The sequence below is a fragment of the Drosophila ficusphila genome, unplaced genomic scaffold (genome assembly GCF_018152265.1).
Source record: "Drosophila ficusphila isolate 14025-0441.05 unplaced genomic scaffold, ASM1815226v1 contig_414, whole genome shotgun sequence".
Taxonomy (NCBI): Eukaryota; Metazoa; Arthropoda; class Insecta; order Diptera; family Drosophilidae; genus Drosophila; species Drosophila ficusphila.
The window spans coordinates 9,625,339-9,642,598 of NW_025064328.1; the positions used below are offsets into that span (position 1 = coordinate 9,625,339).

Below are 17,260 nucleotides of genomic sequence, written 5' to 3' on the forward strand. Positions count from 1 at the left end.
TCTCAGCAAATGCGCAAACCAAAGTCGGTTAACGTGGCTGTTGGCTGCAATTGTTGGCCGCCATCTGCGGTAGTTGCGGTTACAGTGGATCAATGCTTATGTGCACTGTGGTATTTTGGAATTGACAACTCTCTTTGAATTATTAAGCATTTCAATTAACAATGTTTTTTGAGTAGCATTAAGTGGCGTTAATCAACAAGGGATAAAATCTTATCTTATAAAAACGAATATAGTAAAATAAATATTATGAGAATCCTAAATAAAAACAAAATATGAAAGCAGCTACCAAAAAACCATATCTAAATTTCCCAGCTTAGTCGGCATGCGATACTTTCAAGTTCTTTTGTCCGAATATCAACTGTATCTGACGGGTTGTCTAGCTATCTCGGCGATAGCTGGAAACTTTTACCGGCACACAGTGTGACAAATTATTATATATGTATGTATGTATGTATGTATGTATGCTGGCATGTTCCCGGGTTCGTTTCCATATCTATGTGCATGCACTTTTTACACACAAGCTTGGTTCAGTTCAGCACGGTTCAGTTTGGCTCGCTCGCTGCTGGTGCTAATGACCGTAACTAAGTTGGCGTCACGATTGTGTGCGCCACTGGAAGCCAGCTCCCCGGCAACTTGCCCCATAGCCCCGCCCCCCCTCCACACGTCCGACACTTTCTGCGGTTTACTTTGTCGCTGCGTTGGCCGGCCATTTGTGTAAAATATTTTAATGTTATGGCCCGGCCAAGCGAGCTCTGTCTAATAGTCGCTTAATTGTATCTGCGTGTGCGTATCTGCGGCTCGGTGTAAAAGTATCGGTAAATGTATCTATGCATTTATGACTAAACAGTTGTTTAAATAAACACTTTTGGCATGTTTACTCGAAATGCGTCTGCATTGTTTACTTAATTAAAGCGAAAAACGAGTAAACGATACGAAAACGAAATAGACAACACTCTCCACATGAGAGATAAACTTTAATTTGAATAAACTTGAGATAAGGCGACGGGGATTTTGCTTCCGGAATTAGTTGAGAATTTAAATTTGCAGATAAGCAAAGTAATCAAATCAATGGTCTATAAAAAACGTTATATTTTATGGCACATTATTCATAGACAGGTTGAGGGTTAGGAACAGAGAGATAAACAAAGTGATACATATATATTATATACTAGAGGTCCTGTGTCCGCTTCGCTGGTCAACACAATTTAACAACATAAAAGTCAATATTGCAACATTTTTCAAATATATGGAAGTATAGAAAGATGGTGATTTAACACTTTTCCAGTTTGACTTTTCCACTTGCGCAGCACAATCCAGCCGTTTCTCTTTTAAACTTTAACGCACTGCAATATCGGTATATAGTCGCCATTGGTCCAATATCTAAATTTTCACTATCACTGTAGTTCGCAGTGGGGTCATATTGGAATGCCATGCGATTGAATGATGCCAATGATCTCCATGTACTCATTTGTCTTTCTTCGCTTAAGTTTTGTGAATATACTGGCTGCTGGCTTGGATGTCTGCGGCCAATGTTTGCACGTCGTCCTCTATGCATTTTGGACTATGGACAGAGTGGTGAATTTATCCTCAAATGCACGATCCACATAATTTTCACAGTTCAACTTAAATTGAATAAAAATTCTTTTTTTTTCACAATTTCACAGTGAACACAAAAATTGAGTTAAAATGCTAAGGGAGCGTGTTTGTCAGTGTGATGAGGTAGCAACTCACTTTATATGCGACAATATTGCAATTTTCTTACGGATCCCTAATTTTTTTCAAAATAAATTATAGCCTATTTAACTCCACGATAATATAGCTTTCTATCGGCGAAAGAATTTTTTAAATCGGACCAGTAGTTCCGGAGCCTATTCCCTGCAAACAAACAAACAAACAAACAAACAAACAAACAAACAAACAAACAAACAAATTTTACCTCTTTATAATATTAGTATAGACTGGCAACGTTCATTAAAACTCAAAAGAAATTTGTTGGGTTTTTTTTTTTAATTTAATTTATAAAGATATGTAAAAAAAATGTTGAAAAAAAAAGTATTAATAACGTCACAGTCCATTTATATTCTTAGACAAACTCATAATTCAAACTTTAAAAATTTTACTTAATCCACTGTTTCTTACTTGACTTTATCAAGTATTCTGGCCAAATATCGCCACACACACGCGACATTCATTTTCATAAGTCGAGTAAATGCAAAACACGCCCAGTGCCTTCCCCCATTCATCACCATCCCCCTCCACAACCCCCGCACCGCTCTCCTGTTTTGTTTATCGCTCATCGTTCGGCTGCTCGTTCTCCGTTTTCGCTGTTTGATATTCGGTTCGCTTGACGCGTCGCCGCAGGCTTCATTAGGCGAGCGTGATTCCGATTCGCATTTCCATTCCGACTCCGGGTCCCATGCCTTCCCACTCTGCGCCCCCTTCCCTTTGCCTTTGTCTCCTCCTCTACCCCCTCCCCTGGCTGACCCGCGAATTCCGCTTGTCTTCCCACATTACGCTTGCAAAACGAAATTCCATTCCATTGGTGCCGAACAAAAACCCAAATTAAATCCACTTCAATAAATCTCAAAAAGGTAACATAAAAAACACACACCAGGCCTGTCAATTTTCTAATCGCCCAAAATAACAACAAAAAACTCCATTTAATTACAAATCGGCTTAGATTGAAACGCCTTAATTGGCATTAACTCGAAAAAAAAATGTTTGTCTGTGTGTGTACATGAAATACTTGTGTTAAATGCGGCAGCGGTAAGTGGCAAGCAGTAATTAATCAAACTGGAAATCAATTTAGGCTCGCTCTTATTCTCTCTCCTTCTATCTCTCGTTCCGTCTCTATCTGTATCTCCACTGTGCGAGTGAGTGGGAAACTAGGCAGTATTTTAAAGATATGTAACCTTTAACAATAGATATTTTGTTGCCTTATTCCACAACTTTTGTTATTAAAAAAAAAAATAATTAATCTTTTCAGATGTTTGCGGACTAAAACCAAAAAAACCAAAGTACTAACTCATAAATAAAACCCTAAGTAATGGTTTTTAGTTATGCATTTTCATATATGTATGTAGTTTTTTTTTTACAACAACTAAAAAACTATTTGAATGAATAAATAACAAAAAAACCGGAATAAATAGAACTAATTGTATATTTACTTGGACTCATTTAAATGCAAAGATATAGTTTTTTTTTTACCTTTTTATAAATCCAAAATAGTCGCAATTTCTGCTCTGGATATGCGCGTTCCCGATTTATAGACAGCATCCAAGATGAAAAGAGGGCGCGGGGGTTGGGCGGCAATGGGCGGTGGGTGGCGATGGGCAGGTGATGATTCCTTTGCTTGCCGGCCTGCTCGCACCCACAGTGAGCGATTGATAGGGGGTGGGAGGAGAGAGCACGCGAGAGGGCGTAATAATCCACAAAAGAAACTCCCAAACTCCCAGCTCCCGGAGCTAACGGAAGGTGAAATGTAAATCCGCAAAATTTTCCTAGCAGCGCAATCTCAGGAATTATTTTCCATTTATGTAAGAGCGAGAAAGAGAGAGAGTCAAACTTGGCTTTTCCTTCTGCTTTCCTCTGCTTCTGCTGGATTCTACTTCTGCTTGTTTTTCACTTCTTTGACACTTTTTGCATTGCTTTTCTTTTCTATTTCTTTTTTTTAAGACAAATGTATGAACTTTTTTATGAGGTTAGTTGTTGTTTTTTCCTTTATATCTCTACAAATACACGAAAAAACGGCACTTTGAGTAAGGCGAGGGAGGCAAGAGCGACAGAGAGAGCGCGCGTGTCCAAGCTCTGTTTCCTTCTCTCCGCATGTACATATGTATTTGGCAGAACAGAAGCTGCTACACCGCACACATACATGTGTACATACAGATATAGAGAGGCGGTGAACAGAGCTTGGGGCATAAAAAATACACGGGGGAGTTGTTGCACGACAAAGCGACAGAGAGACGAAGAGCGGGCGAGTGAGAGAGAGGCTAAACGACCGACGGACTGACGCGACGCGACTTCACCTTGCACACGCGCGGAAATTGGCGAGAGCGACGAAGCGACGACGGGTTCGTCGTTTGTCGGCGTTCTTTTACCGCAATGTTTGTGCGAAACATAAAAAAAGCTTTGCACATACACAGCGAGAGTGAGCGAGAGCGGGCGAAAGAGAAAGAGCGAGAGGGAGGACAGCATTCACACACATACACACAGTGACTGTATAGTAATTTTATTCCGGTACTATTCAACTGATGAAGCTTCTGTTGCTGTTTTTGTTGTTATTGCCAGCAACATATTGCCAGTGCCACACTCTCATTTTGGTTCCTCTCCTTTTCCTTTCTTTTTTTACTACTACTTTTTAGTAGTATTTTTTTTGGTGATGATGATTACGCTGCTCTTTTAACACACACACATACAGACGCACGCACAAGTCAAGCCCAAGTGGGTAATTTGTTTTATGAGTAGCGGCAAATAGCACTTGTGTATGATTGTCGCTCTTTTCCTTCTTGTTGTTGTCACTCTTCTTTTTCCTTTTTTTGTTGTGAATGACAGACAGCTACGAGTAATAATTTTTAATGCGTTTTTGGCATTTCTACGCTGCTTTGGGTTAATTGCTTGAAACGCGACGAAACACTAAGGCACACGCACACACAGATAGACGCGAATACGCCAGAGAGCGAGAGGCGAACAACACTTTTTATTGTTGTTGAATTAAATTAAATACACATGATGAAAAATACACTATGGAACGACTTTGCTTACTTTTCACACTGGCTTGAATGCTTGTTTGTTTTGTTTTTAATGGATTGTTGTTTGCTGTTTGATTAAATATAGAACCTGATCCGCTCAGTGTTTTTTTATGTTTTTGTTTGTCGACAGCGTTTTATCCGTGCTGTCCGAACGAACCGAAGGAGCAACGCGTACAAACGCGCATAAGTTGAGAGGCGAGAGTTGGCTAGCAACGCGCAGGGTTGTCGGGTGTGTGAAGGAGAGAAAACAATTTTTTAGCGGGGATGATTTGGTACCTATAACATTTTGATTAGCTTAGAATTAGTTTGTACTTCTTAAATTTAATTTCAATACATTTGCCTTGAGCATAACTTTATGGGTCTCCTTTCTAGAGAACTATAATGCTAGGTTTACGAGCCATCCTGGCAACCCTGCGGCATTTTATACGCATACAAAGACACCAAGCAGCGCACACACAGGCATTCCCATGCACATACACAGTCGCTGCATAGCGCGCTCTGAGCGGCATTTCTTTAATGGCGGCTTTTCGCTCTTGCGCTCTTTAGCGCTCTCGCTCTCTCTCTCTGCTGACGCCATATTGCGCAGTTATGTATGTTCATCTCTTTCCAATTTGTTTACAGTGCCGTCGTGTGGTCTCTCACTTGTCCGCTGCTTACATCGTTGTTGTTGTTGCTCTTGTTATTGCTATGCCTCTGCAAATTGTTTTTGGTGGGGTCCTGAGGATTGATTACTGATTGGCATGTCGTTCGCCTATAGTCAGTTGCCGTTTGTTGTAGTTGTTCGTCTTCTGGTTCTCCTTCCTATTGTCTTTCACCTTCTCACCACACGCACGCTCACACGCAGGCAAACACACTTGCACGCACACCTCACCGCCATCGCCACTCCATCCTGCGGCCTTTTTTGCTGTTGTTTTTGGAGGCGGTTGGGGGAGTAGCATATAATGACATAATGAGATTTATTAGGCGCAAAATAAAGCCATAATGTTCCATTTGACCTTTGTGTAACTTTGACAGTGGTAATTCTCGCCTTCCTGAGGCATCGGCTTATTATTTCCAGGATGGGCGAGGGATATCCTGCATACATAAATAAGGCGGAACGCAGATATGGGCATTCTCAATTCGTCATCGAGCAATTTAAAAGTTGCCTTTGGCACTCATCGAAGGCAAATAAATTCCACTTTACCCAGGTTTCTGTTCAGGGGCGTCAAGATAAGTGCTGGGGAAATATCGTAAGCGTACTAATTTTTACATTTAAGAAATCATAAACGTTACCATTTATTCTTGTTCGCAATACAAAAAGATTAGCAACCTTAAGAATCTGAATATAAAAAACGTTGCCTAGCTTTCGGCTTGTAAATTAAATGTAAAATATATGTAGAGCCATACATATGTCGGATTTCTCTTACTTGTTACTTACATCAACTTTGTTTTGTATTTGATTCCTGATTTTCATCTATTATTCTCTTTTTATTTGTTGGCTTTCTACTGCATTTTATTAATGTATCCTAAAATTTTTTTATCGTTATACATGGATTACATGTTAACAAACAAAATTTGAAAACTAGAGTATTACAGTACTTAACTCTTTACATTTTACTTTTAAAAAATAAACTGAATTTTATAAAAAACAATTTGGCTTATATCAAAAAAAGTAAAAGTATTTTTTTAAACAATTTTGTTTATTATATTTCCAATCCAGCCCTGTTTCATAATACTTTCAACCTTTTCCGGTAAACTCCTACTCGGCGCTTCCCGCTGGCTTTTCCTTTTGCTGGAAAACTTGTTTGTGCTTTGCAACCAAATATACTTGGGCAAAGTGTTTGCTCCTTTACTTCTTGTTTTTCCATTGGCATTCGTGCACGCTCTCTCAATTTTATTGCTGTGATTGTGATTTCTAGTTGGATTTGACTATGCACGCATACACACACACACACACACACACGAACATCGAAGGCATTTGGGGAATTGATATCCTTGTGCGCTTTTTGCAAGAGTTCAAATATTTTTCATTTTATTGCTGACACACAAACACAGGAAGTGGGCGACAAAAGAGGGAGGGGAAGGGAAGGGGAAGAGAGGGAGAGGGGAGTGTGTGTGTGTGGAAAGGACACGCACGTCCTGGGCCCAAGGGTGCTCAGGCAAACAACATTTGTCAATGCTGGCAATATTTCACTCCGGAATGGTCCGTTGCCACTGGATGCCCTCAGTTTACGGCTCAGTGCCTGGCCAAAGGACCAAAGGACCTCAGAAAGCCTCACAAATCCTGCCCGTACAGTTCCGGGCAAAATAAGGCGACACAAATGTACCTTTAGGAATGCAATTGCCAATACATATTATATTTTCTTAGGCAATTTGTATATGATGTTTGTCTTTGTAGTTTTTGGAGGTCAGTTTAGTTTGACCGGAAATTAAATATTTTTGCTATCATTTAAAATGGCCTAAAAATGTATGCTATAATAAATTTTATTAAAATGTTTTTGAATTTGCAATAAATCGATTTATTGATTTATAGAAGTTAATATATACTTAATAAAATATTTTACAGAAATACGAAATTATTATAAAATATTCAACTAATTTTATTTGAATTTAAATTATGAAATCTGCTAAAGGCTTATCCTTTTTGCCAGCCACTGTGTGTTGCTTGTCAAAATGAAAATAATACCCCAAGAGGCGTTTGTTTGTGCTTGTTTCTGGCCAAAAGTGTTGCACATAGATTGAGCCATACATACATACATACACACATTTAGCCATACACATGTATAAACATCCGCCCGCACCGAGCAAATTATGTAATTATGTGCGTTGAAAAGTGGGCAAATAAATAGAATTCGAATGGGAATGCTAATGAAGCCATTATTATTTTATGCGCTATTTAAACAAGAGCTGCTTCCTCTTCTTTTTCCCTTCCCCCAAGGACACTGTATGAATAATAAAAGGGCGCCACTTCAGCTGACGGATAAATAAATATTAATGCCAACATATTCGGGACGAAAACTCATCCTTGAGCTGGTCGGTCACTCGGACTTGTAGAAAATGTGGAAAGCGAAATGAAAAGCGTTGCGCTCTGTGATTTTGACAGCGCCCATTCCACTTTTGCCACATTTTGTTGCAAAATATGATTTCATTGTGCTCAAATTGAATTAAATTCTTGGAGTGTGACGTGCCCACCATTGAAAAACCCACCACCCTCCGCTCCGCCCCGAAATCGCCCACCGAAAATTCCCAGCTGCCACGACTCTATCTGCATCGCTCCATCTCTTTTTTTTCGGTTGCTGTCTCTTTCTGCTCGGGTATTTTCCTTTTGGTAGCTTTCTGAACGGAAGCGGATATTTTCAACGCGCCATTGTTATTTTTTGAGTGCGGGAAATTGTTCGCCCCAGCGCTCCTCCTCGTCCTTCTCTTCCCTCCTTCCCCTCTTTTCCCTCCTGCTCCCCCTTTCTCCTGGTGAAAGCAAACGAAGCGAGGGACCGACCAAAGCGTCGTCCTTTTTGCTGGCGCTACTTTCTCCCCCTCTTTCACTCTCTCTACGTCTGTCCCTTTCGCTTTATCTGTGCGTGCATTGCGAGAAAATTGGCATTGGAAAACTTTTGTTGAATCCCCTATTACCCAATATTTTTTAGTTACTTTATTTAAAAGTGATATTTTTTAAAATGTGATTGATCAGAATAACACTTTATTAAGATTAAGAAATAATTCGGTCGATAATTAAAGCAGCATGTGATGGTTTATTTGCCAAAAATAATATTCTTGTATATTTTCCTGCATTCCTGTACATTTATATTTATATATACACATTTATGATTATTTGAAAGTCAATAAATCACTTTACTTTTTTAACAAGGCAATAATGTTATTCCAACTCAGCAAACTAGGAGCTTATTTGTATTTCTTTTTTTCGGTATTTATAAAAATTAATATTTTTGATCAGGTTTAAGTGAGAGTTATTCAAAAGGCTTTTCTTATATTGGGTTCTATATACACATATCTATTTTTTATATTTTTTTGGCTGTGTCGGTCTCTCATCCGCTTCATGCTTATCTTTGTGTTGAGCTTCATCGTCCTTTTGCCCCTCCCCCTCAGCCCGCCGAATGCCGCCCCTGATGCCACGCCTTGTCGACAGCTTTGTTTGTGTTGTAAATATAATTTTACGACTCTGCCTCTGTCAGACTCGACTCCCCGCTGCCCCCTTTCCCCTCCCCCTTTTCCCTCCTCTTTGCGCACTGTCAGTCATTTCGTCAGTTTGTCTGTCCTTTGGGTGAGTTGTGGGTGGGTGGGTGTAGAGAGAGCCGAACCACCCACCCAAGCAGCCACCCACAGCCACCCCGTTTGGCTTTTCCTTTGCCCTTCATCAACTGTCGCTGCTTTTTGTCTGTCGCTTTTTCTCCCCCACTTAACATTTTATTAAGCGAAAATGCTTGTGCCGTAAAATGTGCGCTTACATGTTTGTCCGCCCACCAAACCCCCCACCCCCTTTTTCCCCGTTTTTCCCATTTTCCACCACCCCCCTGATTCGCCCCTTTTTGGGCACGCACCCTTGGGCTGCTCTGCCGCAGTCATCGTCGTCATTTTCATTTCCTGTGGTCGTATTTATGCTTTTTATTTGAATTGATTTTATTTCGTTGCCTTTTCCATTTTCCATGTGGCGTGAGCCGAGCTTATCCTTGTGTTTCTCCCCTCATCCCCCCATCTCCATTCCTTTAATGGTGTGGGTGTCTCTGACGGGGTTGTAAATGCGATTGTGTGTGTGTGTCGTGTAGTTAATACGTTGATTTCATTTTTATTTTTATGATCCCTTTGCCACTTTAATGTTAATTTTATGACAATGATGTTGATGATGCTCAAAACTGACGCGAACTAAGCGCTTGACATTGGCTATAAATACTTGAACTAGATGGAAATGGTACTGGTAATATTAAACTCATACTTTTTGTGATTAATGCCTCTTAGTAATTAAAGATAAAACAAAAATCATTCTCAATCCAGTAAGCTTAACATATAAATAATAACATTTTATATAATCTAATATAACTAAAATTCACTACATAGAAATTCGTTGATTAAAGAAAATTTGCTATTTAATAAATTTAACTTAATTAAGACAATAATTGGATTTCGAAGTGCTTTGCAACTTGTAATATAATTCTTTTAATTTACCTCCAAGCTTGTACTGCATAATAATCAGTTTATAAAATAACCATTTATTAGAAAATGTATTTAGCTTCGGTCTGCTATTAATTAATTTTTTTTATCAAATATAATTTTATTAGCCAATGCAGCATAAGTATAGTATGCATATGGTATCTGTATAAGAAAAAATTATCTTTGCATTGTAAGTGCCAGTGGTTAAGTTTAACATTTATAGTAAATTATAGCATTGCATTCCGACTGTCGTGTCCGAGAATAACTGGAAATGGCTCTGGTCAAATTTACACATCCGAAACAATAATTTTCCCACCTCATCCCCAAGTTTGGTTGGCTGGCTGGGCGGTGGACACGCTAGTTGTGACTGGCCTAATTGCCGCTTCGCTTTTCACGGCCAACAGCTCGGCGGTCTTGGGGCAACACGTTAATGGCCAGGCGTACGCATAAAATCAACAATTACATGGCACAAAGCAGACCACAAGTTCTGTTCTGTGGCAGGCAGACGCAGCAACTTACCAACTTGCCACATCATGACAGGCTTATGGCCAACGGAGCGACGCTAATTTCGATGGGAACAAGGGGAATGGGATTCGGTTTGCAGGAGGAGCTGATTCGGTGAGGGGAGGGGGAAGGGGAAGGGGAGGGGGGGGATGAGTGGTTGCCGGGGGGATGGCGGTATGATGGCACCACTTAATGTAGCCGAAGCCTGACGGCTACTGATTGACCACGAAGAGATGGCAGCGTGATGCGTTTGGATTATAATTTTGTAGCTTTAAGCCTCGAAAAATTATTAAAAATGTGTTTAACAGATATAAACAGATTAATTTTTAATAGGAGGATAAAAAAAAAATGCTCAAAAAATATTAAAAACAATTTATTAAAGTTTGAAGTATTATAAAATGAAATATGAACAAAGACAAATATGTTGGAGCTTAGTAATAAAACAAAAAGTGGATGCCCTAACATAAATTTTTCAAACAATTAATAATTACTTTTGCTTATATAAAAAGGTTCTTAATATTTTATTTAAACATTTAAATAATGAAAGTGTAACTAGCGTTGGACCAAATCTTGAATATATTTGATTGATTGGTATTTTTATATTTTATTTTTGTTTATTTAATGGATTGAACCAAAAGGGGACAAATGGGAAAATGAAGTTGAAAAACCCTTCCTAAAAGGAAATCTCAACGTTATTCATTTTCTTTTTAAACATCCATGCCCCATCACAATAAATATTCCCTGAAATAGAAACCACCCCGGTGGGGAGCAGCTGTTTGAGCCACCCCCAAATTAAGTGTCCCAAAACTCAACCGCAGGGGGGACAGGGATCCCAGTTGGTCCGAGCCAAACTATCAAAGTTAACGTCAACTTGAGCTGAAAACTTTTGGCCAGCTTTGCATTGTTTTATAATCAACTTGCACATAATTTATATGCACGAAAGTTGGCCAGAACCACCAAAGCCCCACCACCGACGCCCCCCAAAATGTGGGATTGTCTGATAAAAGGCAACCACAATGAGCAAAGGTTAACCAGGACACACACACACACACACACAGGAGCTGGTAAGGACACACATCCTCGCAGGCATTGTGTTGTAAAACTAATCTCAACAAATTATCTTTCTAGCATTCAGACACCGAACATTGCCTACTTTTGGGGATGGGGAGAAAGTCGAGAAGAGAAATTCAACTTTTCCGCAGACTGTGGGGAAAGTTTTCGGTGCAGAAAGTTGATGCGATTATGATTTTCAATTTTCAGCAGTCAACGCCGAGAAGCGAGAATGGACATCATAAAGTCCTGCCGTCGGGAAAGTGGTTGTGGATGTGGATGAGGAAATGTGAAAATGTGAAAGCGGGGGGAAATGTCGAAATGCCAGGCGAACAAACACAACCACAGGGCAAATGAAAGAGAGCCACAGAAAATGTGATAGATGGATAATGTCCTGGTGGGGAGCTTTATTCGGCAGGGAGCCTCTGCCTCTCTGCTCGCGGCGCCCGACAATAAATTGAGTTTTGTCAGTCCAAGTCCAAGTCCAAGTCGGAGTCCAAGCCGAAAAGCGCCAGCTGTTCCACTTCTACTTCCACTCCGCAAAGTCCCCAACAGTAGCAGCAAATCCCCAGCTCAGTTATAACATTTATCGTTGTGCAAACTGCCAGCAGCAGCCGTAGAAGTTGTTCTGCTCAGTCCGGTGCGAAGGAAAAGCAGGCAGACAAAGCTGGGCAAAAACCCACCCATGTGAATACACTGAGAGAAAGTAAGGGATTGTACGAATTAAAGAATGCTTTATAACGTTGTTTTAATCATTTGCCTCATAACAATAAAAGGAAATAAAACATCACGTCGCGAATAAATACTATTTTTGTGCAAAGCTTTCAATAAAATCGATTGAAAATACAACAAATACAGAACATATTTAATTTGAACAATAAAGTAGTTTTTGTTGTTTCTTGTTCAATATCAATATTAATATGTTGAAAATATTTGTATTTAAATAAACTAAAAATGTAAAAAAAATTAATTTTGAATTAACTAATTAAGGGCTCTAATTTCGCACCAACAAAGATGTATTTTAATTTAATGCACAATTATTATAAATTATGTTTTTCTCAGTGTTTCAATAGAAGGCGTTACTGCAAGTGGTTGAGTAAAAGAAGGGGTGAGGGTGGACAAATTGGAATGGTTTCAACGTAACAAAAACGTAACTACACAGAAGCTTAAATTCGGTGCTTTGGTGAAACATTTAAAAAATGTTTAAATGTTTTCTTAGAAATATATATATTTTTTTTTAACAAAATTGTATTATTTTTATTTTACATTTATGGTACATGTTACAAAAAAACAAGGTAATATTTTATTCTCTTCTTTTCATCGTTCATATTATTGTTTTTTTTGGCATTGAAAAATAAACAACCAATGTCATTGTGCTAATAAATAACGTTTTGTTGTACTTCAGGTGATACTTCAGTTCATTCCATTCTGTTACCAAAAACAGTTTTTGTCTCTATTCCGGTTTCGTGAACCGCAATAAAAAATATTTTGTTCACATGTTTGGTTTGACTTGTAAAAAAACTGCACGCGTTATATTTTTTTGTACAGCCCGCTCTCTCCTGGCTCAAAAAATCACGTCTCGTTCGGCTCGTTTATTTTTCATTCCTGTTCAAATTATATTGCTGGCCAACAACAGAGGGACTGTTTGGCATCTTCGTTGATTTCAGCCCCGTTGTGTTTGGCTGACAGCGACACCAGCAACATACCAGCAGACCCGGCCCCAAAATTCAAAATCCGACCCGAGGGAACCCATCCAACCCTCCAACCCTCCAACCATCCGGCCATCAGCATTAACGCGCTCCGTTGCCGCTCGCCCATAATCCTTTCAATTTTTAAATCATTTTTTATCCCAAGCACGCTCTCGTTTGCCTTTTTCTGCGACCCTTTTATGAAGTCGTGCCCCGCAACCCCTGGCCGCAAATATTTATGAAATGAATACGGTCGCATTCCCGGTGCTCCTCTGATTGATGCCCACTGATGATGTCCGATGTGGAATGGATGAAAAGGGTTCGTTCGATGGCCACCGATGGCCCGGACCCATCGCAAATCACTTTGGGGCTCACCCAATCGACCGGCGTCGTCGTCGTCGTCTAACGACAATGACATGTTTATCCAGGCGGCATTCCAAGCCGATCATTTACACCTTGCATCCCCATTCGCAATTCCATCAATTACAGCATTTAATCAACTCGTTAAGCCAGCTCCACCCATCCAAAGCCGGACTGCGCCACCTGTCGATAACCATTACGGGAGAAGAACACTGAGCGAAATAAGTTTCGGGAAATCTACTTCAACATTTGTTAACACAACGAGGAATTTATTTGTGTTTCTAAGCAGTCATCATCATTTTGGTATAGCACTTGAATTATTTAAATATTTAAGAAAATATTTGGTGGATGAAGTCTTAAAGGTAACAGTGGCATAATATAATTTTGGTGTTCTATTATACTTGAAATTTTGCTATTTCACATTTTGAATTAAAATCATATTTACAATATGTTCTTTATAATAATCAAACAGTTTTTTTATCAAGTCTACTGTACTAAGATTATAAAATCTGGGAATTTCTATTTGTGGCATTCGATTTTATTAAACAAATTTAAAATCATGGTTTTATTTATTTATTCATTATTAGAAAACCTGGGAATTTATCTTCAAACCACATCAACAGCATTTCAACAGATGAACTTTACTTTAAGTATTCCCGGTTCCAGTTCCCGCGGAGGAAAATTGCTGAGTTATATTAAATGATTTTTTATATATAAGAACAAAACAAAAACCTTTATTAAAACACTCAAGATATATTTTTTATCGTTGCTTTTTGAAATGCTAACACTTTATAGATTGAAGTAGTTACAAAATAGTTTTTTTTTAAAACACAAACAATATTTTAATTTCATAAAGTTTGTTTTTTCTTATTTAAATTAAGTAAGTCGAATTGTAGCTATTTCTTTCACTGCAGATACCTGCAGAAGGACAGGGGCCCTTGGCCGAGTCGGTGAGGTAATTACGAAAATGAAATCAGTCCGAGGTAAGCTGCATAATGCAGGCGCCCGAGGGCGGAGCACTCGTACTTGCAAAATTGAATGACCGGCTGATCGGCCTTGTGGGTGGACGATGGATGTGCCCCGCTGGCTGCGGGGATTATGGTGGGCGGCTGCAGGGGCGTGGCCGGGCAATTGTTTTCTGAACCCCTCCGGGGGGCCGATGGTGGCCATATTGGCCACATGTCCATGCCCTCGAATATGGCAGGAAAGTAGCAGGCAAATTCTGTGTTTGCCAAAATTTGAATGCATATTCTGGCAATTGCGCCAAGGGTGCAGCATTTCGAGTGCATAATTAGGTTTCTTTACCAGTTGCAGGGAAAATTGTATTTGGTTGACAATTTAAAAGAACATTCATGTTAAATGTTTAAATTGTATCGTTACTGAAATTAAGAATTTTACCATGTCTGTTGTTTTCCAAAATACAATTTAAATGGGTATTTAATTTAATGCTATCAATTTAAGATATAATATAAGTAATATAAAACCTTTAAATAATATCAACTTTTAAGGAGTATTTTAAGCCCCCAATGCTTGCAGAAAAAAGTTAATCATTATGAATGCATCAGTCCATTGCTTTTATTGAACAAATTATGTTCGTTATATTATATACGCTCTGCTGACTTTCTACAATTTTTTCTGACCATTAAAATTTCTTTACGGGTCAAGTAATTTGAAAATGAAAATGAAAAAATAAAATAAGCCCACTTTCACTGAGGATGAGCAAATAAACACCATTAAAATGAAAGAATGAAACTGCAGACAGAAAATTATATGTGCAACTGTGCGTATACGCAATGTATTGAGTACAAACGAAAAGAAATGAATTTAATTATGGAAAATTGACTGCTTTCGATTGGGTACTTGAAAAATTCAATTAATCTCCCGATACCTTGCAAACGGAATTAATGAAAGTTCGAGGACAAATCTTATTTGCCACCAGAAAAAAGGTGGTGGTAGGAAATCTATGAAGTGTTTGATTCTTTTCATGCTTAACTTGACATTGTTTTCCACAATTTTCTCTCTAGCCAAAACTCAATTTCCGCTGAATGAAATCAAAGGCTAGGAGAGCGGGGAGATTTTTTTGTACCATAAAAAAATCGTTTGCCGGTAACAACGGTCGGGACAAATAAAAATCAAATTTAAAGCCCCGAGAAACCCCTCCGAAAACAGAGAGACTTCAGCCTCGAAAAGAAGGCAGGAAAATGGAGAGAAGGGGACGGGGGGTTGGGTTACCCCCCTCACACACACACACACATACAACTAAATGTCGCAATTTTACGAGTCAATATAAAGGTGCCTGGGGAGTCATTTACAGGCGCACAGCGGTTTGCCTTCGCTCGGTTTTCTTTGGCAATAAAACATCTCACAAAGGACACGGCTCACAGGACGCGAAAAGCGGTACGTGGAAATGCCGCTGCCGCTGGGAAAAACGAGGAAAACACGTGTACGAAGAGGTCTGGCCCGGGTAAAGTCAAATATGATGGCAATTTTTATGCTTTTTGTTGAAATATTTCCACCAATGAGGCATAAAACAGAAGCCGAAACGGAACCTCGCTCCGGCCAAGAATGATTTACGACCCAGGCTTGAGTTTACGACAAATTTACGAGAACATTGCAATTTGGCTATTATTAATTTAGTACAGTGAAGCAAGGCACAGGTGGGCAGTCAGCCGAAGAGAAAACATGGCTTATTCTGTATTCGTTTGCATTTGGAAGGTTATTAAAAGTATAACTTTTTTCTGGTATATACTCTATCACATTTTTGTTGTTCTATTTTTAATACACTTAACTTTTATATTTTATTTATCCTTTTTTTTAAATTTTTAAACGAAACTTTTCACTTTGTATATTTTTATTATTTTTTTTGTTAATAAATTAGTTAAAATATTTGGCTTGGTTGAGTTATTTTATTTACAATTCACAAATTCACCATCTTCGAGTAAATTGAATTTTCAAAGACGCTGAGTTTTTTGAGGCTCGAGCAGTGCATCCATGGCAGTTTCCATGGACAATAATATCGCCATTTCGAATAGTTATTCTAGGAATAGTTCCTGAGATAGAAATATTTATAATAGAATGAATTCATAGTGCCACAAATTTGTTGAACTTACGAGCAGATCCAAAATTTGTAATGGTAAAAAGCACCAGCAGTGCAAACAATAACGAAATCCACTTCATTGTTGAGACAATTGAGACTAAACACTGACTGAGATCAACCCTTCAGTAGACGTTTTATATAGACGCAACAATTAATCTTTGGGTTGAGTAACAACAAGATAGCAGAAAATACCCTAGAGTACTTTAAACACGTTGGGTTTTTCTGAAACCCCCACTCTTGATAATCCATTCAAAACAACTGAGAGTTCAGATCGCTGGCAATGCAGCTTGAAAGCTTCTACATTCAAGCTTTACAATTTAATTTATTCATTCAGAAATATTAATGATTAAAGCTGCGTAAAAACCAGTAATGACGTTATAGGAAATATTGAGGGTATTCGTTATTTTGACCAAGTAGTAGAAGTCAACTTAAATTCATACAATAAAGAATTTTAAAAGATTTGACTTCAAGATCTAATTTATTTTGTAATTGTTGCGTTTCCATCGTCTTATCGGTGGACATAAGAAAACAAGTGCATGTGTATTTAGACTCGAATTATTATCATGTAAATGTATCCCCTATAGCAGTATTTCCCTAAGTGTGGGTCGCGACCCACTGCAGTGCACTGGTGGGTCGCGGGTAGATTTTTGGTGGGTACTAATTGCAAT

General features: G+C 38.8%; 3 protein-coding genes across 3 annotated transcripts in view; all 3 read right to left on the reverse strand.

Moving 5' to 3' along the window:
* The window catches only part of LOC108090339 (protein GSKIP homolog), a 55,602-nt gene extending 52,317 nt beyond the window's left edge, over positions 1-3,285 (reverse strand). The window contains exon 1 of the mRNA XM_017188955.1: positions 3,208-3,285. The gene's annotated coding sequence lies outside the window, so the exon portion shown is untranslated. The remainder of the gene's footprint in view (positions 1-3,207) is intronic.
* The window catches only part of LOC108090326 (mucin-19), a 90,811-nt gene extending 87,501 nt beyond the window's left edge, over positions 1-3,310 (reverse strand). Inside the window, exon 1 of the mRNA XM_017188939.2 lies at positions 3,208-3,310. The gene's annotated coding sequence lies outside the window, so the exon portion shown is untranslated. The remainder of the gene's footprint in view (positions 1-3,207) is intronic.
* A 13,018-nt stretch (positions 3,311-16,328) lies between these two features.
* On the reverse strand, positions 16,329-16,820 carry LOC108090302. The gene is made up of 2 exons (XM_017188912.2): positions 16,606-16,820; positions 16,329-16,545 (listed from the first exon to the last, which is right to left on the reverse strand). Exons 1-2 carry the CDS (start codon positions 16,670-16,672, stop codon positions 16,421-16,423), a joined length of 192 nt encoding a protein of 63 aa, XP_017044401.1. The 5' UTR covers positions 16,673-16,820; the 3' UTR covers positions 16,329-16,420.
* Positions 16,821-17,260: the final 440 nt, after the last annotated feature.